The sequence below is a fragment of the Hirundo rustica genome, chromosome 10 (assembly GCF_015227805.2).
Source record: "Hirundo rustica isolate bHirRus1 chromosome 10, bHirRus1.pri.v3, whole genome shotgun sequence".
NCBI classification, from domain to species: Eukaryota; Metazoa; Chordata; class Aves; order Passeriformes; family Hirundinidae; genus Hirundo; species Hirundo rustica.
The window spans coordinates 9035774-9059459 of record NC_053459.1 but is presented as its reverse complement, the minus strand read 5'-3'; the positions used below and the strand labels follow the sequence as shown (position 1 = coordinate 9059459).

General features: G+C 39.4%; 1 protein-coding gene across 1 annotated transcript in view; it reads left to right on the top strand.

Annotated features, from left to right (window-relative positions):
- The window catches only part of CUL3 (cullin 3), a 57988-nt gene that overhangs the window by 24266 nt on the left and 10036 nt on the right, over positions 1 to 23686 (top strand). Inside the window, exons 3-10 of the mRNA XM_040073991.2 lie at positions 3213 to 3326; positions 10016 to 10176; positions 11456 to 11570; positions 12837 to 13065; positions 14615 to 14760; positions 17638 to 17814; positions 18858 to 19028; positions 20404 to 20511. Coding sequence (XP_039929925.1) covers positions 3213 to 3326; positions 10016 to 10176; positions 11456 to 11570; positions 12837 to 13065; positions 14615 to 14760; positions 17638 to 17814; positions 18858 to 19028; positions 20404 to 20511 — 1221 coding nt within the window. The remainder of the gene's footprint in view (positions 1 to 3212; positions 3327 to 10015; positions 10177 to 11455; positions 11571 to 12836; positions 13066 to 14614; positions 14761 to 17637; positions 17815 to 18857; positions 19029 to 20403; positions 20512 to 23686) is intronic.

Here is a 23686-nt window from a genome sequence, read left to right as displayed (position 1 = left end):
TCAATGAAATGGGAAGAATGACATGAGAAGCTGTGTAGGAGGCAAATTACCTACTGAGCATTAGAGTGTACTGTAAGCCTGACTGACAATGTATGAAGTGTTATCTGCCTTTGTATTTTCTTAATGATGTTTTCAGATGATCTTGAGCAAATCTTCTATTATATGGAGGGCACAAGGATGTGAGGGAATTGCTCAAAAGTACATAACAGTTCCGAATCCCCAGCATTCTTCAGTGCTTTTTTTTTTTCCTTTTAGCAGTAGGATAGCAGCTGCAGGGATGAACTGACATTTCTGATAGTCAATCCATTAACCTACTTGGGACTCCCAAGATTTTAGAATACTATCTTTTAGATTACTTGGATTTTTCTAAAAGAAACTCTATAATAAAAGTTCTGAGAGCTTGAGGCCTTGGTTCAGAAAGTGCTGTTCTGTACTGCCGCTCCCCTCAGGAGATTCTGGCTGTCCTTACAGTAGTGGAAATTACATAATTGAACTATTTGTGCTGCTGCATCAGGCCAGGCACTGTAAGATAGAAATAGTAGGCCATAAATCTTCTTTTTGTACACTTAATCAAGAGATATTTAAAGGTATTGAAAGCCTTTGCCTGCAAACTACTCTTATTGGGGAGAGGGTTCTGTATTTTCTGAAGACCTATATCTAGTAGGAAATACAGTTGGGCCTGAAGTTATACACAAAATTTCATCCTTGTAACTATAAGATGTTACATATATTAGGAAGTTGCTAATTTATTTTCATGCATGTCTGTATATGGATAGTCCTATTTAAGCTGGCTTTCACTGCAATTTACTTCACAGCTGCAAATATTGTCACAGAAATCACCACAAGCTCAGCTAATTGAAAGTAACATTCTGCTGATAAAAATCTTTGAGATTTGAAATTTTTTAAGGCTTTGACAGAGTAGCAACTGTGTCTGTTCTTTGTTTGAAGAGTGTGAGTATGCACATTTTTTTACTTCAGATCATTTATTCTGCCAAAGTGGTGTGACTCTGCACCTTTGCATGGCTAAGATGTTTTGTGCATTACAGCAGTTTTGCTGTAGTATTGCTGAATTAATGGCCCACACAAGGAATGTGTTGAACACTTGTTAACTATAAAGATGCTGTAAGTTATAATTTGCTTGGCATTAGTTTGGTTGGCTTTTGTAGCATCTGAAAGGATGGCTTTCCAAACCTCTCAGTTTCAAATAAACCTACAAGGATGTCATTGGGAGGCTTCACAGGGAAACTCTGAAGGTAGCTCCATTGTATAGCACCCTTTCCTGAAATTCAAGCCCATTTCCAGAAATCCACGTGGCACGCCATATGGGGCACAGGTGCCACTATTGCAGAGCATGCCAGTGTCTGCTTGGAAGCAAGTTGTCACTGCTACCTGGTGGGAAGTATCCACCCCCTTTTGTGTGACTTGGCACTGGCTGGCCCCGCACGGTTAGTGTAATGGGTGTGGGATGTGTGCAATTAAAAGGGCACACTGCCTCTGTGTTGTTAAAGGGTGTCATAAAATTGGTCAATAACTACCCTTGGTTATTAAATTGTGCTTATAATCTAATCATGCCTTGGTAAATTTTATCAGTGTGGATGAGCTATCAAATAATGTTTATAATGTTTTTCCATACTGACCAAAGAAGTGAAGGCAACCATGTAGAGTTTGTTTCCCTTGTTCTGGGAGATTCTGCATATTCTTCACAAGTATGTCTGCTGAAGTTTTTAATGCATATTTATGTTTTGGCTAAAAACTACCTGTACTGGGTGACAAGAGAACACACATTTGGGAGGCCAAAGATGATCAGAAAGAATGATGCAGCTAAGCAATGCTTATAACTGCGTATTATGTTTTCCTAAAGCAAGGAGAGGCCTTGCTCAGGAGTGCCAAGTAGGTGTTTGAAGATGTAAGAAAGCTTTGAACAACCTATGCATATCTATATTGCCTAGAGGCAGTAACAAGGTGAATGTTACTGGGGTAAGTTTCCCCTCCTTCATCTTTCCCCTCTCCCTCTTTCTTCCTCCTCCTTCCCTTTCTCTTCCTTCCTCCCTTTCCTCTTCCTCCTCCTGCTCCTTCATTCCTCTCCTTTTCTCCTTCATCTGTCTCCTCTTTGAGACCATTGTGGTGGATGATGTGCCACGCTGTGTCTCTGGTTTGCTCATCTGAGTTTGTGTGTGTGTATAGCGGTGTGGCAGACAGAATTCTGTTACCCTGTTTGGCCTAATAACTTCATAAAACTGGAATGACACAATGAAGCCTGTCAGGTGGTTGTGTGAGGCATTGGTGCAGCTTGTGGCTGCCTGGCGCGTGTGTTTTGTTTCCCTGTTTGAATCTCTGTACTGAAATTTACACTATCAGCCAGGTATTGGGGAAATCAATAAATGTGAACATTGTTTGGTTACCACAGAGGGCAGAATATATTTTGCATGTTATGTCTAAAGTCAATTCTCACATTTTATTAACTGTGGAACAATTTTTTTACATTCCCACAGGTTTCTCTTTGACATCAGTTTCAAGTTTGAGCACTGCAGTATTTGCCTACTGGAAAAATCAAAATATGAAACTGGATGGGTTTTTTATTAGTAGGGAGAGTAGTGGCAGAGACACAAAATCTGAAGTTGATGAGACAGATTAACTTGCAAGTTGCAAATCATTCATAAAAAACAAAGATGACTTTCTTTTTTCTGTGAAGTCTTGTTGTTGGTATTAATGTAAGAGTCTGATCTTTACCAGGCAATTGGTTCCTTTCAGAGCTGTAGTTTGCTGTCTGCTATCTCAGCTTGTCTCTAAATGTCATCACGGCCAATTTTCCACCTGTACTTGTTCCTGTTTGTAGCATTTACTGCTACTACCCAATGATCTGAAATTACTTGTGATAGTAAAATTACCAGCACTTGAAACACTATAACACAGGAAATGAGAGCTTTGAGGAGTTGACAAAGACTATTTTTAACATTTGAGATTTCAGGAATTCCTTTGAAATTTTAAACCCGTGTTTGTTTGCCTTGTATCTAGAATAATTTTTCTTATTTTTCCACAGAAGGGAAATACAAGGTAGGGATAGTCAGCACTCAGGAAAAGCAAGAACCTCTTTGCAAAATTCAGGTCCATAGAGGAGTAAGAATTCTTGTGATGAAGCTAAGTTTAAGATTTAAGTGCTGCGTGAGAAACTGACTTGGCGTTTATTCAGTGTATCTTTTTTTTCTCTTCAGGTGCGAGATGACGTGTTAAACTCCTTGAATAACAACTTTCTACAAACACTAAACCAAGCGTGGAATGATCATCAAACAGCAATGGTGATGATTAGGGACATTCTGATGTATATGGTGGGTATTCTGCTACTTCACACATTTAACAGTGTAGTAAATTGTCCTCTTACCATGTTTACCAGTCTATTTCCAAAGACTGCTCTCTGTCCCTTTGAATTTTCTGTGTCCATGCAAGGCTGCTACAGGTGTTTGACAAATTGTAATTGAATTCATGTTTTAGTTTATCTCATTATCACTTGAAAAATTAATCTAAAAAATAGTTGAACTTGGCAGTTCTTAAAAAAGAAGCTAGTCAGATCCATTCTGGCATATTTTAGATGTTAGTTCAGCTAGTGGTAGTTTTTTACTGTGGAAAGCACTATGGGGTAAAGCTCCTAAAACATGCAGTGTAGTTGTTCTTGAAGCTTCAGGATTTAAAGAGGGTAACTTTGCTTAGGTACAGTGTGTGTCCTTGAATGTTAAATTCTAGTTGGATCCTTTGCTGTTAAGGAATAACTTGTGTAGAAGATTAAGCAGTGTACATAGAATGTGATTTTTGGTTGCATGCTTGCCATTTCTTACCCATAGTCAACAGAGAACTTTTTTTTTTTTTAAAGAGAGAAGGCCTGACATTTTTGTGTCTGGATTGTGTTATGCTTTAGGTAGTTGGTAGAGTATTAAAATTCCCGTATTGGAGATATTCTAGGATGCAGGAGAGTATTTTTGCTTAGCTTCTAGACAAAGGTTTTGACTTCAAAAGGAACTGTTTTGATGCTGTGTTTTTTGTGTAATTTTTTTTCCCCTCCAAGGCATCCTAAATGTAATTATTGATGCAGTACTTGACAGTGAAGGACAGACAATAGTGGACTTCCTTGGTCCAAAAAGCAGATTACCTGGAATTGTACTCTATTTGCCAAACAACAGCAGTTAAAATCTTGTCATGTAACTGTTGAAGATCTCATGCTGTGACATTGTGTTTGTATTACCTGTGAAGCCCTCTTTGGTGAATAAGCTCCTACAAGTTAAAGAATTTGGAGTAATTACAGAATCACAAACAATTCTTTTTAATGGATTTACTGGCCTTCATGTTGGAGGAGTTGGTTTATTACAATAGGGAAAAGACCACCTATCAAAAAATAGAGTGCTGGATAAAATGCCAGCAGTGACACTGAATGATTTGTGTGTCTCATCGTGCCAAAAGGAAGATGGACAAATTGTTTTGAAGATGTACTGTCTTTGCTGTGAGAGATCCTGGACTCCCTAATCTGTTTGTGAAGGACAAATACAAATCAATTGCTGCTAGCTACATCTAGGCATATTCAAGAATAGTTAATGATTAGATTAATCGACCAATGGTAGTGGTGTATTTTCTGAAAGGTTAGAAGATGGAATCCAGAGCTTCCTAGGGGAGCAGCTGTTGTGATTTAGCCAAATAATATATAATTATTTCAGCACAGGAGGTGCTGGATGGTCCAAAGTAATGGGTAATGCAATCTGCTGCTCTTAAAATCGATAAATTTCTGATCTTTCAAACAGTGGCAGAGAAAAATGGCTTTTAAGCTTTCCTTGTTTTAGTGGCTTGACCAGTATATTAAGGGCCAAAACCTTTTCTCTTTGAGGAAGGGTTGCCTGCTTCAGTTACCACTCCTGGGATAACAGGAGAACTGTTTCCTGAATATTTTTTGCACTCAGAAGAGCAATGCCTTGACTTTGCTTTGAAGCTTGAGAGTGCTATTCACACATCCAGCCAGCCTTCTCTTTTCCAGGAAGATTCCAGGAGAATCTGCATCATTCCTTCAAGTGTAAATTGAATTTCATTGGCTGTCTTTTAGATTCAGAATGGAATAGTAAATAAGCTTGAATACCTCTGGGCTACATAGCCTTCTGTACTGTTTGACAGTTCCTAATTATTTCAAGTGGGTGTTCACTTGAGCCCTGTGCTTGACTAATTATTTGACTCCCACTGATTTTTTTCCCCTTGTACCGTAGAAACAGAAAAAAAAAAAATCCGTAATAAAATATATTTATAGTATAATAGTAAAAATAGAACAAAATTTTCTTTCAAAATGCTTATATAAGCTTAGGGGCACTGATGTTTGTTAGTTAACCTCTGTAATGTAATATGGGGTTTATAGTTACAATTTTAATTTTTATTAAGTAGAACTATCTAGTGTGAAGATCTAGTAGAACAGGCAGGCTCCCTCCTTTGACTTGGAGGGACATGACGAACTGTCAATAATACATGTTTTGAATTAGAGAATAAGCAATGATTTTAAACAGGACTACTTCAAAAGATTTGCAGTTTCACCTTTGTCACTGGGATGTCCTCTTGAGTCAGACATAATTTTCTTCATTCACAAAAGACTTAAGAGTAAAAAAACTTCCAGTCTTGAATATGTGTTCATTCAAAACGTTTGCAAAAGCTGCCAGTACCATAGAATTATAAAGCAGCCGTGGAAGATCAGACCTGACTGCTTTTCAAAGAAACCATTTTCAAGAATTTTTTAAAATAAGAAATAATTTGTCCTTCCTTTCTGATGTTGAGTCAGAATGACATGTATGTTTATAGTGATATGCTTATGTCAGAAATAATTTATACTTTTTTATTCAAAAAAATCTTTGAAAATATTTTATCCCAAAACAGTGTATAACATGAGTCACCAGGCATTGTAAATAATTATGCTTGTGTTCTAGCAGGAGAAGTATCTGCAATTACCATGTTTGTAAGTAGAGTGTGACCCAATCCTTCTCTTGTTTTGTAGGCCATCTCAATTACACATCAGTTTCAGGAAATGTACCTATTGCCCAACAGGCCACACTGTGACATCAGCGAAAGTAAAATATTTACTACCCTCTTGAGTTCTGGTCTTAACTCTCTTGAATTCCTGCTTCAGTCTAGTGATTTTACATCTTAAACAAAATTGTATCTGTTTTAACACCATGTCTGTTTTCCAGCTTCGTTTCACCCATTGGCTGCTGTATGATTTAACTCAACACAAACACCTTTTCAAACCACCTTAATTTCTTTCCTCTGTTTAATTTTGCCATTTTTAAAATAAAAATCAATACAAATAAATCTTTTTTAGACAGGCATTGTGTTTTGTACGGTGGGGATTGTACATTATGTTGCTTAATGACTAGAACACCTGCTGTTTGGGGTTATGGCAGGATTTCATTGTTCAGGCAGAACATCCTCCACAAGACGCTCTCAAGTTTGCCTTATAATTATGTTTTTTAAAATGTATTACCTTGTCTCTTGTGATTACTCTCTGGTAAAAGTCTGTTGCTTCTATTTCAGTTGCAGGTGTAGTATGAGTTTTTGCAACCTTTTGCACTTATTGTGCAAGATTTGTCTTGATTATTTTGAGACAGCCCAGGTTCCCTGACTGAATTTCAAGTTTAGATAGTTCCACTGGGTTTTGTAGGATATAGCACGAGCTCTCTTCCTTTTTACGTGTTTAGGCTTCAGTAATTGGTGCCAGAGTAGATGTAATACACTCTCTAAATTCTGGCACTGTCTGTGACAAGCAGTGAGGCACTGAATCAGTAAAAGTCATGTGCTAAGCAGCATCTTTGCTGAGTCAAGTCAGGTGCTATGCCAGGTTGAAGTAGTTCAGTAAATTTGGGCATATCTGAAATTCAGGCTCACAGTGGCAGTGCAGGTAAACTTACCTACAGTGGGCTTTATTTAGCTGCCCTATGGAATGGGAGCAGTGGAGGTGGAGTTGGTTGGGCTTTTCTCCAAGCAATGTGAGTGTGTGTATTCTCGGAACATCAGATGGAAGCTGGGTTAAACTGGATTCTGTGGTATCTTGTCTTTACTACTTGTGCTTGCTAATTTAAAGCAATTTCAGGTATGCGAGTGCAGCAGTCACACCCCTGGCTGCATTACAGGCCTATGGTAGTGCCAGTTATGCACTGTTAGAAATGAGCAATTGCTCCTGCTAATGCAGCTGTGGATTCTGAGGGTAGAGCATTCCCATCTCATCTGTGCTGTGCACAAAGCTGGTGTCTTTTAGGCTAGCACTGACAGGTTGTATACGTGAGTTTTGACGAATGACTCTCATTGTCCGTGGCTTACACACAAGGTAATAGGGAGAAGTGTTGTTTTTATTGCCAGAACTAGGATCAAAGACACTGACTGTACACACAAGGGTGTCTGAAGGCTAGTGCATCCACACAGAGATGGGTAAAATGTGGCTACCTCACAGTAGATGACCTCAGTTCAGAATTATTCTGCAGTGTAAGCAGGATTGTAATTCATGAATAATTGTTGTCTGAAACTCCATCCTTGTCTCCTGAAAGTTACTCTTACCTTTAAGCACACACTGCTTCTCCCTGTGGGAAGTGGTTTCTGTTCAGTAGTGTGTAGCCTTGTCAGTCAAACCTGTTCCCAAATGGGGCTCTCTGTGATTTTCTTTTTTTAGATTGGGAGAACTTCCAGCAAATGTGATCTGTTACCAAGGGTGAGCAGATCAGCAGGATCAGAAATGTTAATGTTGCTGCTCTGGTATGGGTATTGTGGAGAGGTCTGGCTTACTACTGAGGCTGCTGATAAACTCAGAGGAGTCAGTCTTCCACAATGACAGTGTTCAGCACTGCCACAACAGAAGCTTTGCAGATGAGTCATGGCCATGGCTTTAATCATTTTAGGTACCCTGCTGCCTGTGCTTCAGAGCCCTGAATATTTTTTTTAAATAATAATTATATTATTTTTCTCTTCAAGTTGTATAGTATTAGACACTACATTTTAATTTGCTCTTTCATCTCCTTGAAAATGTATTTTAAGCTTGTCTTACTTGAGAATCACATTTACTTCTGTTCTTGATGCAAGTGTGTAAATAAGGAAGTGAAATAAACAACTCTGTTTCTAAAAAACCAGAAAAACACAAGTAAACTATTTCAAAGACCTAGCCCACCACACATCACTGCACTGACTTTATGAGAGCAATTAGCAAATGCTGTGCTTTGAGACAGCTGAGCTTGCTTCAGGAACCCCAGAGTAGGCATCTCTGACATGTTCCCATCTTGTTTTTTCATTTAAATTAAGGGCCGCCTGTCTGAAGGCAGAGAGTGGGAAATCACACATTAATTGCAGAACCCTGTGTTTTGCTTTCCTCTGGTCAGCAAGTTGCAATCTGGCATATAATTAGTATAGGAATAATTTTGCTATGTGAATACTGGTGCTAAATGGTGGGCTGTCTGTTCCTTCTTGTTTTTTGAAATTGCGGAATTTATGTAAACTTGTAATTTCAGAATTTTTTTTTCTTATCGTCTGAAGCATAACATTTGTTCTTTTAATGGTTTCATTTTCCAAGTGTTTGAGTAGCTTTACTCTTTAATTCTGCATGTGATAAAGCACTTAAGATAGTGATGGAAGCAGTGGAGAAGCAAAGCTTGATACTCAGTTTCATAAATTGACCATCATCCTTCATAGAATTTGATTATTTTTCAGTATTACTGTTTTTTTATAGCTATATACATTCTTAGAAAACTTCATCCCAGCCAGATTTGTGAGTGGGTACAAAACTCATAGCTTTTTCTAATGTCATTGTCCTGATGCTTAAGTAGTAGCAAAGCAGTATTTTTAGTAATTGCCCAAACTATGATATTAGAAGAATGGATTATGCCCTGACAGAAATTACTAAAAATAATGATTGCTCATCTCAGAAACAGATTGTAAAAACTCAGTTTTTCTATTCTTAATACTGTTTTAAGTGCTCTGACCCAGTAGTGGCTATTAATCAAATACATGCATTTTCTGTTCGCTAGTGACTTTATTAATAGCCTTCCTTTTTTTCAGAGTTAAGTTGAGAGAGAGGAATAGGAAAGGAGTGACAAATCTTTGGAGCATTTCTTTGGGTAGCAGTAAGAGACTCGGGGTCTGCTTAGCACTCTCAGTCAATTCTGTATGATGGATTTTGGGCTATGCAGTCTTTAAATGCTGATCTGAGGATCAGAGTTGATTTTTAAAGGTAGGTGGATTAAAAAAATGGGTAGTTGAGGAGCTTGACCCTCCCATAGAGAGAGATTATATAGGGAGATAGAATTTAAGCATACATGAAAATGTAAAAAATACTTCTTCTCTCCCTCTTCTTTTTGCAGGTGGGAGGTGGTGTATGGGTGAAATTATAATGAAACATAGCAAGGTTTTGAAATATTGCTCAAGTTGAATGAAAGTGAATTTGGGGAGAGTGGAGGGAGGGATGTCTACAGAAGTCTTATGTACAGTTTTGCAGTACTAATCCATAAAGATTTTGATTGTAACTCGTTTTGGCTCTATATTTGCTGCTCTTTATCTAATGATGCTATTTCAGGAAATTTCACTGAATGTTGAAAATTTTTTGCGTAAAAGGAGTGGTAGGAACATGCATGGAGGGGAGGGGGAAGTTAAATCATTTTTTCTTAAAGATCAAGAAAAGATGGAAGGGCTTGAATAGGTAAGTAAAACCTCTTGCAAATAGTGCTATGGATTTACAGTTGTTGGAGACTCCTTTGCACCCAGACTAAAAAGTGGGAAGGCTGTAGATCTGTTCTGGCAAGCTTTAGTCATAAATGTTGTGCTTATGCTCCTAAGCCAAACAGAACTTCCTGTGTAAATGAAGTGTGGGAAAATGGGACTGATTTTGAAGGATATATGTAATTTCTTTCTATTAAGAGAAAAGATACATTTGGTCATATTTCCGCTGTACAGACATAATCGATCTCTTGTATTTTTGAACAAGAGTGAATTCACACTTTTGTTGCTGTTTATGGCCTTGTTGTAGGACCGAGTGTATGTGCAACAAAACAACGTGGAGAATGTCTACAACTTGGGCCTGATCATTTTTCGAGATCAAGTCGTACGTTATGGCTGCATCAGGGATCACCTGAGGCAAACTCTGCTGGATATGATTGCAAGAGAGAGGAAAGGAGAAGTTGTAGACAGGTAAGATGTTTGTAAGTGAAGTCTGCTGTTGTAAATAATAGCTGTCAGTTTTTAGCATGACTCAAGAACATACACAAGTAATTCATTATTTAAGACCACATTTGTGATCACAACTAAAATTTCTTCACATTCTGGCGTAACATATTCCTTTGTGTATTATATTTTAGCATAATGATAAACAGGGAAGCTTGTTAATACATTTTTTTAATATTCATCTTGTAGTTTTTTATTAAAACTTCCATCAAATGTCTCAATTATCTTACTGTGCCAGAGCATTTGATTACAAAGCAGAGTCTTGGCAATTTTCTTCCTCTTCCTAACTTGTATTTCCTCTGTACTCAGAGGTTGTTTAATCTTCTTGTACCTTTTCACTGATTTATTTCTGACGTTTCCTCTTTTAATTCCAATTCCTTTTCCTCATGTTCTGATCAGTTTGTTTCTCAGCAGTTCAGTTGTGTCTCTGAGTTTTGAATCTGTTTCTCAGCTTCTTTGGTCAGTTTAATAGAACCCCCCACTGCACATACTGCAGCTGAAGGAACTGCAGATTTGCAAGTTTTCTTGTACTTCTCCAGTTTCACAACAGCTGTTGCATGTAGGGATATGTAAAAACCTTGCTACACTGCCTGCATTTCTGTGACTAAGCTTGCCCAACATGCAATTCAGGAAATGAAAACACTCCGCAGCTACAGCTGTGTATTGTCCCCTACTGCCAGAAAGTGGAATCTTTTTCTAGATGCAGTTCTTTTGGTTTTTTAACTAGTCGGTCTATTTGAATTTTGGTGGCATTTATTTTGTGTTTATTTGGGTGTTTTCATTTTTTAAAGATTTTTGTGTGGTGGTTGTTTTTTAAACGGCCAGCCATCCAAAAACTTCAAACTTTGCATCGGAACTTCCACACGTGCAGTTGTTCTGAAGTTGCAGTTGTTCAGTTCTGACCTGTGTGTGCAGTTTTCTTTGAAGCAGTATTTTGGGTTAATTTCTTTTATATTAATATATGTTCTTCATCATTTTATGACTTAGTAGAACTTGAGATGTATGTCCCTGTCATTGCATTTAAAATACTTAATAAACATTGTCAGCTCTTTAGTTTTGAACAGAGCCCAACAATCTTGCTCGTGTAGTATTCTTGAAAACGACATGTACCAAACAGATTAAAATGAACTTTCTATTACTACATTTTATTAAAGTTAATATTGTGTTATGAGTTGTTATTCTGCTGTGTACTCTGTCTTACAAGCATGTGGATTTCTCAAGTTGTTAACAACTTACTTTTTGGCAGAGGCGCAATAAGAAATGCTTGCCAGATGTTAATGATTCTAGGTCTTGAAGGAAGGTCAGTCTATGAAGAAGACTTTGAGGCTCCATTTTTAGAGATGTCTGCAGAATTTTTTCAGGTACAGCAGTATTCTAATACCATATTTGGAATGTTGTTATGACTCTCTGGAACTATCAGATTTGGTGGTACTTTACACACTTGTTGCTTTTTTGATGAGTATGCCCATCTCTATTAAATGAAATAAGAAAAACAGTCACTAACTTTGCAGGAAAAAGTAACACAAATTTTACAGAATTAGCGTAATTGGAATATAGTTTCGAGCTATGGGATCCAATGACATGTACAGTAATCATCATGCTCATCTTGCGCCTGCTTTAGGTTATTTCATGTAACTTAGTCTGCATCTGCTTTTCCCCCTCAGTCTTCTTGAAATGCCAGTAGCATGAAAGGTCCAAACTATTTCATGCCTGGAAACCTGTCAGACTGTCTTTGAGGGAACTTGGTTTCCTTCATAGTTTCCACATTTGTGAGTTATTTTTTGTAATAAAAAAGCCAAGGCAAGGAACTAAACGTATCCAAGTGGCTCTCCAGTTATTGATAGGCCACCAAATAATACATTCCAAATATTTTCTGAGGAGGGTTTTTTGTGGGATACTTGGAGGAGGAAAGCCATTTAAGTGCTTGTTGAGTGTAGTCATGATCATCTATTGCTGGAAATTGATAGAAATTTTAAAAATGTTAAAAAAAATCTAGATACGGTAATTTGTGAGTCTCCCATTTCTTATGCAGGATTATATGCTCTGATCTCCAAACTTTCTTGTAAAGTTGAAGCATATGTTGTACAGCCATTTGAACATCACTATGTTCTGTTTTTCATTGGTGCTTATATAAAATTAAGAAAAATAATTACTTTCATTTAAGTTTTATTACTTAGCTCTGCCTGAAAAATAAGACATCTTTTCTCCAAAGATGTCTGCGACCAGTATAAATAAAAACAATTTGACATGAAATAATGTGCTCAGCATTGTCACTAATGAGAATAAGGAGAACTACCATAAACTGGCATTTGGAAGGAATATTTGATCCTTCCCTTTCCCCACCTTTGTTTTATTTGAATCTGTGGCTAAAACTCTAGTTGATAGCTGGAAACTAAATTGGCTTGGGTTGTTTTAGTATGAAAAATACCTTGTTTATATTGCATGTACCCCCTTATGTAACACATTTAGTATAATAGAACCTTTATTTTGTGTTAAGTGTGTACGTGAATCTTGGATGTGTGGAACATGCTGTGTTTGATTTGAACTTGCTTATAAATGCTGATCTGACATGTTTTCTTTTTACCCTTTACAAAAAAGTCTAAAGTATTAATTTGTGTTAATCACAGATGGAAAGTCAGAAATTTTTAGCTGAAAACAGTGCTTCTGTATATATAAAGAAAGTAGAAGCTAGAATTAATGAAGAAATAGAGCGGGTGATGCACTGTCTGGATAAATCAACAGAAGAACCAATTGTGAAAGTTGTTGAGAGGGAGCTTATTTCCAAGCACATGAAAACTATAGTGGAAATGGAGAACTCTGGGCTAGTTCATATGCTGAAAAATGGGAAGACAGAAGGTAAGATTGTGTCATTTGTGAGACACAAATGCTTCTGATACTGCTTTTTGTTTTTAAACATGAGATAAATCAAGCTTAATATTTGTGTTCCTATGTAATTGTGAAAGCATTTAGTGACTGCTTCACAAATGTCTGAGAATATTCAGTGACTATTAGATGGCTCTTAAAACAGAGCCTATACACTTGTTTTTTTTTAGTACCAGATACAGGTAGTTTTTTGGTAAACCAAATATCTCATAAGAAAAGTACAAATCTATTGTAGTGGGTTTTTTTCACCAGTTGACCATGAGCCAGTTTATTACTTCTGTTCCTCTAATATGTATTTGTGAAAATGCATCACATGTTTTTGGACCACAGGCAGTTATTTGAAAAGTACTTGTGTAAAAGACTTAAACAGAAGCATTGCAGGACCAATTCTTGGGGAGGGAGCATTGTTGCAGAAAGGAGTTGGCAATTTCTAAAAGATTAAGAAGCAGCTTATTGAAGTGGTTGAAACAGAAGGACTTGATTTGCATTTTCCTAATAGAGGTTGATGTGGGACAGAGTGACTGAATGAAAGTTATTATGGAAATAGAACCTAGGTTTCTAAAGCAGCATAACGAAGAGTTGGATTGTAGTATCTATATTTAGAAATCAGTGCTCACTCTAAAGCCATGAGAATGGGGAACAGCCTTGCTGCTTAGATTAATGGTCTTTGTTCATTAAAGCAGCTTCACAATTACTAGGTGATTGAGTACAAAGTGAGCACATTTCCTATCTGTAAAAAAGAATTACTGTGTTGAAAAAGAAAGTGATGACACTATACTTAACACTTTCTTCTTTAATATCCAGTTTAGATAACTTTCAGGCTGAGGGTGAAAGGATATTAAAGGGTATTCATAAAATAGAGGAATTTGTTTAACTTTTATAGGCCTTGGTTTGATTCAGTTAACTAGTAGAGTGGAAATGCTGCTTTGTGAAGATGAGATTTTTCACAAAGGTACAAGGATGGATTGTTCCTTTGGAAAGCAATGTTTAGACTAAGCCATTTTTCATTATTTTAGGAGGATGAAGCACAATAATGTAAAAGGGTATGACTGGCTTTGAGACAAATACAAATTAAACTCAGAAACAAGCATCTCATTAGTGCTGTTCTATTTGGTTAAACTTACTTTCAAAAAAACCCCACAAAAATGTTTGATACAGTGTTTGATTTTGGGAATGAAAATCTTGGAAGCTACCTTCTTAAATACCCCTGGAAAGTATAATCTTGCTCAAGTTCTAATAGGTTCACTATCCTAATCCTTTGCTGGCCTGGAGGTAGCCATGACAGCTTTCCTGCTACAGACAACTTAGAATAATTGAATACAGTCTTTGCTTTTCATTTTGATGCTGCTGGAGTCAGCATCTTCTCAGGGCTAAAGGAAGGAGGAGATCAGAAGAATCTGGTGCCTGAGCTGTTACAGGATGCTTTCTGTGGCTCAAGTGGCTGAATTTCAGCTGTCAGCTTCAGCTCTGAGATGAATGAGTTACAGAGGTGTCCTGCATAATCTCTCATTCTTGTCTGCAGACCTTGCTTGCATGTACAAGTTGTTCAGCCGTGTGCCAAATGGTCTGAAGACAATGTGTGAGTGCATGAGCTCATACCTGAGAGAGCAAGGCAAAGCACTGGTTTCTGAAGAGGGAGAAGGAAAGAATCCAGTTGACTACATTCAGGTAGTTAAACACTTCCTTTTCTTTCCCACTTGAAGTTAAATACTCCCTTTTGTTTCCCATTTTAGCCGTTCACCGCGTACACAATTTATAAGGTATACCATAGTATTGATTCAAAAGGGGTTGTTGTTAATAAGCTAAATTTATAAATGTTTTAAATGTATGTTCTCTGAATCTTCAGACATGTTTAGACCTCTTACTTAAGTGGTTTGGAAAGTACATACTAAATTTTTGTGCTTTTAGTAGTTGATATTAATAAACAACTTACTCAGCCTAATCATCTAACTGCTGGGAACTTCTTGGATTTCCCTAAATGCTGTGTCTCCAGAGTGAGTTGTATGTCTGCTGACAAATAGCTTTATAGTGTCCACTTTGTTTAACTTCATGTAACATTAGCTATCAGTGTCTATTGTGGCAAAAATCACATGGCAATATTTCATGGCAAGCTTAGTGAGTGAGAGGTGAATGTGTTAGCAGTCATAACAAATTACTCATTCCATTCTGTCTCCCTAAGAAACAGAAGAGTTCTGCATGTTAAAAGATGTGAGTGTTCTTTCTCTCACTAAGTGATCACAAAATATGATCATGAAATATTATCAAGATCACAAAATGTGCTTCAGAACTATTAGTTATCTTTTCCGTTGTCTCTGAGAAGATGGTTTGAAATTTGCATATAAAACCTTTAGAGTTCATTGAAACTTAAAGCTGTGTTTCTATAGCTGGAAGATATTTTGTATTTATTGTGGAAGTGTGTATTCATTAAACATTGTTTGAGGTTTTTTAAAATGTGCGGTTCAAATCCTTGTGTCTATTCTTCGTGAGAAACATTTAATGTATATCTGTCCATCTCTGTTGTTTTGTTTGAAAACAATAACTTTGCTAGAATTGGTTACTATTTGAAGAAGCCATTTGAGTAGAAAAACATTTTTGATTGGTTTATCAATTTTCTGGAAATGCTGAAGCAAACTTCTTACCAGGCTTGAACAAGAATCACCTCTTCAAGGCCTGGTAAAAAGAAGAGAGAATGCCCTTGAAAAATTATTAGGTTTAATGATTATGGACTCTTACATTTGTGGTGGTGTGATTTAGACAAAAAAAACCACAGAGGGGTGTGCAAATTATGTGGAAAATAAGTGTCTGGATTACTTTGAAGTAATTTTCACTCCTGATGGACCTAAAGAGTTATCATAAAAAATTTAACTGAGAAAGATAGATCTAAAAACTTAATTATAAAGATAGTATCAAGGTTTCCTGTCACAAAGGTGAAAAGCAAAAAAAAAGGCTGGGGAAGACTTGCCCACGTGCTTTGGCAGAGCTCAGCACCTGAGTACGGACCCCAGCATCTCATGAAGATGTTCTAGGGCAGGGATTGACATTCGATTACTGAAAAACCCCCAGAAAGGTTTATCCACCACTTCCACTGAGGGGATGGAAGCAGAGAGGAATATCTATGAATTGAGAAACCACCTTGCTCTTTTCATCTCAGCCATGTTCATGTGAATCTGTCAAGGACAATAGCACTAAGGAGACAGGCATGGAAGGTGCATTAAACCATCGAGAAAAGAACTCCATCATAGCTCAACACTGCTTCCACAACATGATGTCACCCTGAGCATAATTGGTGAGATGATTGCAAAAGCATTGCCAGGGGATTAGATTTAAAACTCTGTATAATAATTTGAAGGGATGTTGAAATGCTTGTGTAATTCAAGGTACTAACAATTTCTCCTGTTTAACACCAGGTTGTTCAGATGGTATACTCCTGGAGAGGAGACATGAGCTAACCTTGGTAAACAGAGAGATAGTGGGATTTACTTTGAATTTATAATTTCTAATACGCATTAATTAGCGTGTCTAAAGATCATTCCTTTAAGTGAGATGGTGAGTTCCTAAGAAACATTACTACTTCTTTGAGTAATTCTTGAATGGCTTCTTTAAGTAACCGCATATGAATAATTTCTTAAGAACCTGAAGATGTAAATATCATTTAACTTGAAGAGTTTTTGCAGGCAGTGGTTGTCCTTGACAAATCTAACTCAAGTGAAATTTTCTCCCCCTGCCTGCCAAATGCTATCTCAATTAAAATCTGTATCATATATACTTAGCCAGGTGTTCAGATGATTTTAAGGCTTCCCCCTTCTATACTCAGTTGCTCTAACCTTGGGTGAAGATGGTGCAAACTCTAAAAATGATGCTGAGAGTCCAGTGGTTTAGTTCAGAGGAAGTGGTTCATTTCAGGTTCCTGATGCTTGTATCTAACTTTCACATGCTCCCAGTGACTCCTAATGATCAGCAAGAAACACACGACCGAATAATGCAGAACATGTCCCTGGACTAAATTAGAGGGAAACACAAACACTGACAAGTTTAGGCCTGTTGTTGCAGTGTGTTTTCTCCTCTTGTTCACTAGCTCTAGGAATGCACTTAATGGGTGCTTAGCCTCAGCTTTCCCAGATGCTGTGTCTGTGACACTGACTTTTGTCCATGTTGTTTGAAATAGAAAAGACTTAATGAGGGCAACAAATACCTCCTTTAAGTTGCTGATTCAAAAATATAGGAAATCAACCTGTTTAACAAGGGTGTTTAAAAAACTTCCTTAATCTGAGAAGTGTATTAGAACAAACTCCTCCAGTGTTTGACACAAATATTTTTGCCAGCTTATGTGAAAATTGCTTCTGTAAGATATTCGTGGCAGAAATAAAAATTTAAAAATGGAAATGAAATTTCAGATACTTTCTAACCATTGTGAACAGACTGTTGCAGAACTGTAGATCTGACTGTAGATCTGCTCTTCTCTATGGCCTCATCTATTATTACTGTTTCCTAGCTTTCAACTTCACATCAGTGAAAATGGTTTTGCTTTCTTTTCATTTTTGAAAGGGTTTGCTGGACTTGAAGAGTAGGTTTGATCGCTTCCTTCAAGAATCTTTCAATAACGATCGGCTCTTCAAGCAGACAATTGCGGGTGACTTTGAGTACTTCCTCAACCTCAACTCCAGGTCTCCAGAGTACCTCTCATTATTTATTGACGATAAGCTGAAAAAGGGAGTCAAGGGAGTAAGTATAAATCATCTTAAAATATCATGCTTTTTGCTCTGTAGACTTGGATGGAATTAAACTAGGCTACTTCCCTACGAATTATTTTTTCTATTTAGAGAAATGCCAGTTTTGCCTTCAAAAAGGTGTATGTAACACGTCTGAGCTCATAACATTTTAGATTTAAACTTACAGAAAAATCAGGCACAAGGAGATCTGTGTGGCTTGTCACCTACCTCTGAAGCAGCATACCTGAACTACTTACAGCAGATACTGCCTCAAAAAGCAATTAGGTTGTGGTAGATTCTGCAGCTCCCTTCTTCTGAAACCTCACTTATCATTCCCTTAAGTATATTCATAATTTGGCAGCTATTCTCATTATCTAATCATTTCTTTTGAAAATTAATTCAATTAAAGAAAAGGGTTTGTCTTTGCTGTTTTTTACTGTTTTTACGTAGCACACGACTATTACCATAACGATCTTCTAGTTCTAAGTGCATCTGTTGCCTTCAATCTTAGCTGCTTTCATGAAATTTTCTGAGTTACAGAACCCAGAACTGGACAGGATGGTTCAGCTGAGGCTTCAGTTACTCTAAATAAAACTTAATATTAGAGCATACAATTTATGCTTTGGGAATCAAATAGTAAATTCTGGCTTTTTTTATAAAACAAATAATTATTTTATATGTGTGGCACTAGACAGGCTTTGCAAAACATCTTAAGAGTTAAAAGCTTTCATTCCAAACAAACTTTTCTACTCCTAATATTGATTTCCCTCATGCTTTTTTAAACTTACCCAGGAACTTTTACTGTATTTATCAAGGCATTCTACCCATTCATTGTTTCCCTTTTCTCTTGCTCTTGCCTTTCCCTTCATTTTAGGTCTATTTCTTACTCCACTTTATTGAGTTAGTGCACCTTTCTTTTGACTGCCAATCATACATTGGACCAGTTTTGATATGGCTACTGTTAGACCATCTGCTGCTGTGAATTACTTTAAGTACTTAGGTCGTGTAAGACACTTGTGCTGGAAGATTAAAACCAGCAAATTATTTCTTTTACAGCTAACAGAGCAAGAAGTAGAAACTATATTGGATAAGGCAATGGTTTTATTCAGGTTTATGCAAGAGAAAGATGTTTTTGAACGCTATTACAAGCAGCACTTGGCAAGAAGACTTCTCACAAATAAGAGTGTTTCAGATGACTCTGAGAAAAACATGATCTCCAAATTAAAGGTAAGACGGTACCTGCATACTTTTTAGGAGGTTTTTTCCTTGTTTTTCATAAATATGGTTTCTTCTGTTTTTACATGAGACATATAGATAATGTTACTCTTGATCACCGCTAAATACAGAATTGATTTTGAAAGCCCCAACAGAAAATACAAAAGGCTTTTCAAATATTTTCAGGGAAATAGAAGGAAGGAAGTACTGAAAAGCCCCTGTGATGAGAATGCAATCTAGAAAACAATTTTCCCTAAGTTTTTAAACAATAAGACAACTGCAGTGACTGAATTTGAAGACTGTATTTTTTTCTAGTTTTTCTGTTATTCACGATACAATTTTATTATTGCTTGTGTTGTTTTTTAGTTGCCTCCATCAGCAGACTCAATTCCTCTTTGATTCAGTGGTTTTAGGGGGAAAAAAAAAACCAAAACAAAAAAAACCCCTTCATATCAGTCTCTAGAAACACATTTTCCTTAACTGGTTAAATACTTATTAAGTAGATGAAGAGATGGGGAAGAAGATAAAGCCTAAAGCTGAACAGACCTTAAATGAAGTTCTATTGCAGCTTCTTCTCAAGTGGCATGATAAATGATTAGAGCACTTCTGAAGCAGAGGGATCCTAAAATCAGACTGCACTGATTCTTATTTTTGACCTTCATATTCTATCAGTGAGCAAAACCTGTTTGAATCAGGTTTCTCCAAATTTCTCAGTATTAATTCCTTCTCAGTTACCTCTCCACCACTTTTAGCCTGGTGTTTCAGAAGGCACAGGGCACACGCATTTGCAAGATGGATCAGTGCACATGAAGTGGCCTCTTTTCTTACAGAGCTGCAGAGTGGTCAGGATGCTGAAGCTAACGTGATTCCTTTCCTATGTATTCACAGTTATTAGGGTTAGAAACTGGCACACAGTCCTCATGTGCACATCTGTCCGTGTGCAGATGTTCCAGATTCTCACAAGGCCCAGGAATCTTGCTGGGTAATCTGCAGTCAGCCTTCAAAATAAAACACTCCTGGGACAACAGGAGTTTCCTTGTGATATAAATAGGGTTCATTTCCCTTTACACAATTGTGCTAAAAGCAGGTGAAAGTGTATGTCTTGATTTGATAAGCTTTCACAGTTTTTTAACGCAATATAGAAATCTGAGACAAAAGTACAATAATGGAGAAAAGAGAAGGAAAAGCAAGATCTGTGTAGGGTTAGATCTTTATATAAAGATAGGAGACTTTTCTGAGATCTGAATGTAATGCAAATCGAAATTCCAGTAACCGAAAGTACAGAAATGTAATTTTGGGGATTTATAAACTAACTTTAGCCTTGCAGTTTACCTGTCAGAAGCTTTGTTTTCATAGCGCTGGTACAACAAATTTTGTGTGTTTTTAGACTGAATGTGGATGTCAATTCACATCAAAACTGGAAGGAATGTTTAGGGACATGAGCATCTCAAACACAACGATGGATGAGTTCAGGCAACATCTTCAGGCGACAGGGGTAAGTGCTGGGGTCTGTGTGCTTGTCCTTTTGCTTGGGTACAAACCTGCTTGGGTCTGTCCGTGCTTGTGGTTCTTCGTTTGCTGGTTAAATGCGTGTGCTGAAAAGGACTTGGTCAGCTTGTGCAGGTTGTTCCTGATACTTTGTGTCTTACCTTATAACTGCAATACCAGAGTCGGTTCGGAGCTTGAGTAGTGCCAGTTTCATTGCATAAACTCCGTGTGCCCGAGGGGCTGGGGCGTGTGTGCGCGGCTCAGCGGCTCTGCCGGGCGGCAGCGCCAGGGGGCGCGCTGTGCCCGGGCCCCCGATCCCGGCCGGTGCCCGGGCCCCCGATCCCGGCCGGTGCCCGGGCCCCCGATCCCGGCCGGTGCCCGGGCCCCCGATCCCGGCCGGTGCCCGGGCCCCCGATCCCGGCCGGTGCCCGGGCCCCCGATCCCGGCCGGTGCCCGGGCCCCCGATCCCGGCCGGTGCCCGGGCCCCCGATCCCGGCCGGTGCCCGGGCCCCCGATCCCGGCCGGTGCCCGGGCCCCCGATCCCGGCCGGTGCCCGGGCCCCCGATCCCGGCCAGTGCCCGGGCCCCCGATCCAACTGTGCCGGGGCCCGTCTGGCCGTGCCTTCCCGATCCGGCTGTGCCTTCCCGATCCGGCTGTGCCTTCCCGATCCGGCTGTGCCTTCCCGATCCGGCTGTGCCTTCCCGATCCGGCTGTGCCTTCCCGATCCGGCTGTGCCTTCCCGATCCGGCTGTGCCTTCCCGATCCGGCTGTGCCTTCCCGATCCGGCTGTGCCTTCCCGATCCGGCTGTGCCTTCCCGATCCAGCTGTGCCCGGGCCCCCGATCCAACTGTGCCGGGGCCCGTCTGGCCGTGCCTTCCCGATCCGGCTTTGCCTTCCTGATCCGGCTGTGCCCGGGTCCGTCTGGCCGTGCCTTCCCGATCCCGGCCGTGCCCTCCCGATCCAACTGTGCCCGGGTCCGTCTGGCCGTGCCTTCCCGATCCCGGCCGTGCCCTCCCGATCCAACTGTGCCCGGGCCTGTCTGGCTGTGCCTTCCCGATCTGGCTGTGCCTTCCCGATCTGGCTGTGCCTTCCCGATCTGGCTGTGCCCGGGCCCCCGATCCAACTGTGCCCGGGCCTGTCTGGCTGTGCCTTCCCGATCTGGCTGTGCCCGGGCCCCCGATCCAACTGTGCCCGGGCCTGTCTGGCTGTGCCTTCCCGATCCACCTGTGCCCGGGCCCCCGATCCAACTGTGCCCGGGCCTGTCTGGCTGTGCCTTCCCGATCCACCTGTGCCCGGGCCCCCGATCCAACTGTGCCCGGGCCTGTCTGGCTGTGCCTTCCCGATCCACCTGTGCCCGGGCCCCCGATCCAACTGTGCCCGGGCCTGTCTGGCTGTGCCCTCCCGATCCACCTGTGCCCAGGCCCGTCTGGCCGTGCCTTCCCGGTCCCTGCCATGCCCGACCCCGTCTGGCTGTGCCGCACTCCAGGGGCCGGCTGCCAGCTCCCATGTGTGTTTCCCAGCAAAGCAGTCCCATCCTTCGAAGTTAACGACCAGTTGTGACGTGTATTTTTTGCTAAGTGCAAGAAAAATACTGCATGCTGCAGGTATTTGCAAAGCACACCATCTCTTCTGGAGCTTTCCTGGCACAATTAATGCCTTTGCTATAAAGCAAAACTGCCATTTTATTGCAAATTTCAAAATTTAATTTTTTAAGTTTTCTTGCAAATGGCCAAATAAGGATTTAGTTGTTTAATTAGAAAAATTGCATATTTTTCTGGAATACTCAGTAGAATTTAATAGTGTATAATAAACAGCCAAGGTGTTCCCTGTGTGCAGGTAAAAGTAGGGTCAGTACATCAAGCCTGTTTGAATCAGTTTCAGGAGTCTGAATACCAGGAATATTTTCATGGATACACTCCGTTCAATGTCCCTGGTTGTGCAAGGTAATAGGAAATCTTTGTTGTCTTGAAGCAGTTGGCTGAAATCCTCCTCATCAGCATTCTGTGACTCATTATGAGTAGGAGAACAGCCTGTTCTCTAAGTGGGTTCAGAAAAGGATGGAGAGAAAGTGGATAAAGGTGTTTGTGGACAGGCAGCATTGCTCCTGGTCTGTTTGGTTTCTCTGCTTTAGAAGCTAGTCATGTTTTGCTTCTGGAATACTTGAAAAATAAATTTTAATGAGAATTTGTTGGAGCATTCCCATTTTTTCAGTGGCATGGTGAGCTTGGACATGTAGGGGAAGAGGGGATGCTTAAAAGGTTCATATACTCTACGTGACAGTCTTAAAATAAGTAAGTTAATAAGTGATATCTCTATCTTCTTTTTAGCTATGTACAGCTGAGAAGATGAATTTTAAATGTTAGCAGATGTTCTGTTAGGCTTTATTTGACACTTCGTCTTTCTCTTGGCAAGACACCAGCAGTTCATGTGATGGTTTCCTTTTGGTCAGCCTAATCATGGCCTTTTAATGAAATTTCCAGAAATATTATTTAGGAAATACAGGAAGATTTGAGGGATTTTGTTACTGTTAAATTGCTGGTGATACTGTGTTTTTATGTGAAATAGTTTGTTCTGCTCCTTTTTAAACAGCTTTGGTACCTTGAACATGTACAGTGCCTCCTAGAAGAGTCAGGCATCTGCTTTTCTCTAAATAATCCTATCTGTAAAGTTTCCTTTTGGATCCTCTCTCCTGAGATACAGGCAGTGCCAAGGTCTGTGTAGGTGATTGGTTTGCCCTCAGAAAGTGGAAGGCTCAACACCAGGGAAAGTCCAGGCTTATAGATTGAGAAATTTCTGTAACTGTGATCCTGGAACGTTTCTTGGAGTTCTGTAAACACTGGATCACTTCAGGGCACTTTCTGCTAGTTCATGCCATTTTTATGCTGAAAAGACATCTTGTAAAATAAAGCGATTCCAAAACTTTTTTTGTGTTACCAACTGCTCAGTGCTCTTTATAATGTACGATGGGAGGCATTCTAAACTCGTGCTGTGTTCTGGTCTGGCAAAGACCAAAACATTCTGGGAAATTGTTGCCATCTCAGCTCAAATGCTTCAGTTCTAGATAAATACATTTTCTGTATCCTTCTGTCCGCAGTGATGGCCTTTTCCCACACTTTAGCTGGAGGAAGAAAACTGTTGAAGCTTGTTTAGGCTTTTCAGCAGTTTCCTGGGCACAAGCTGGT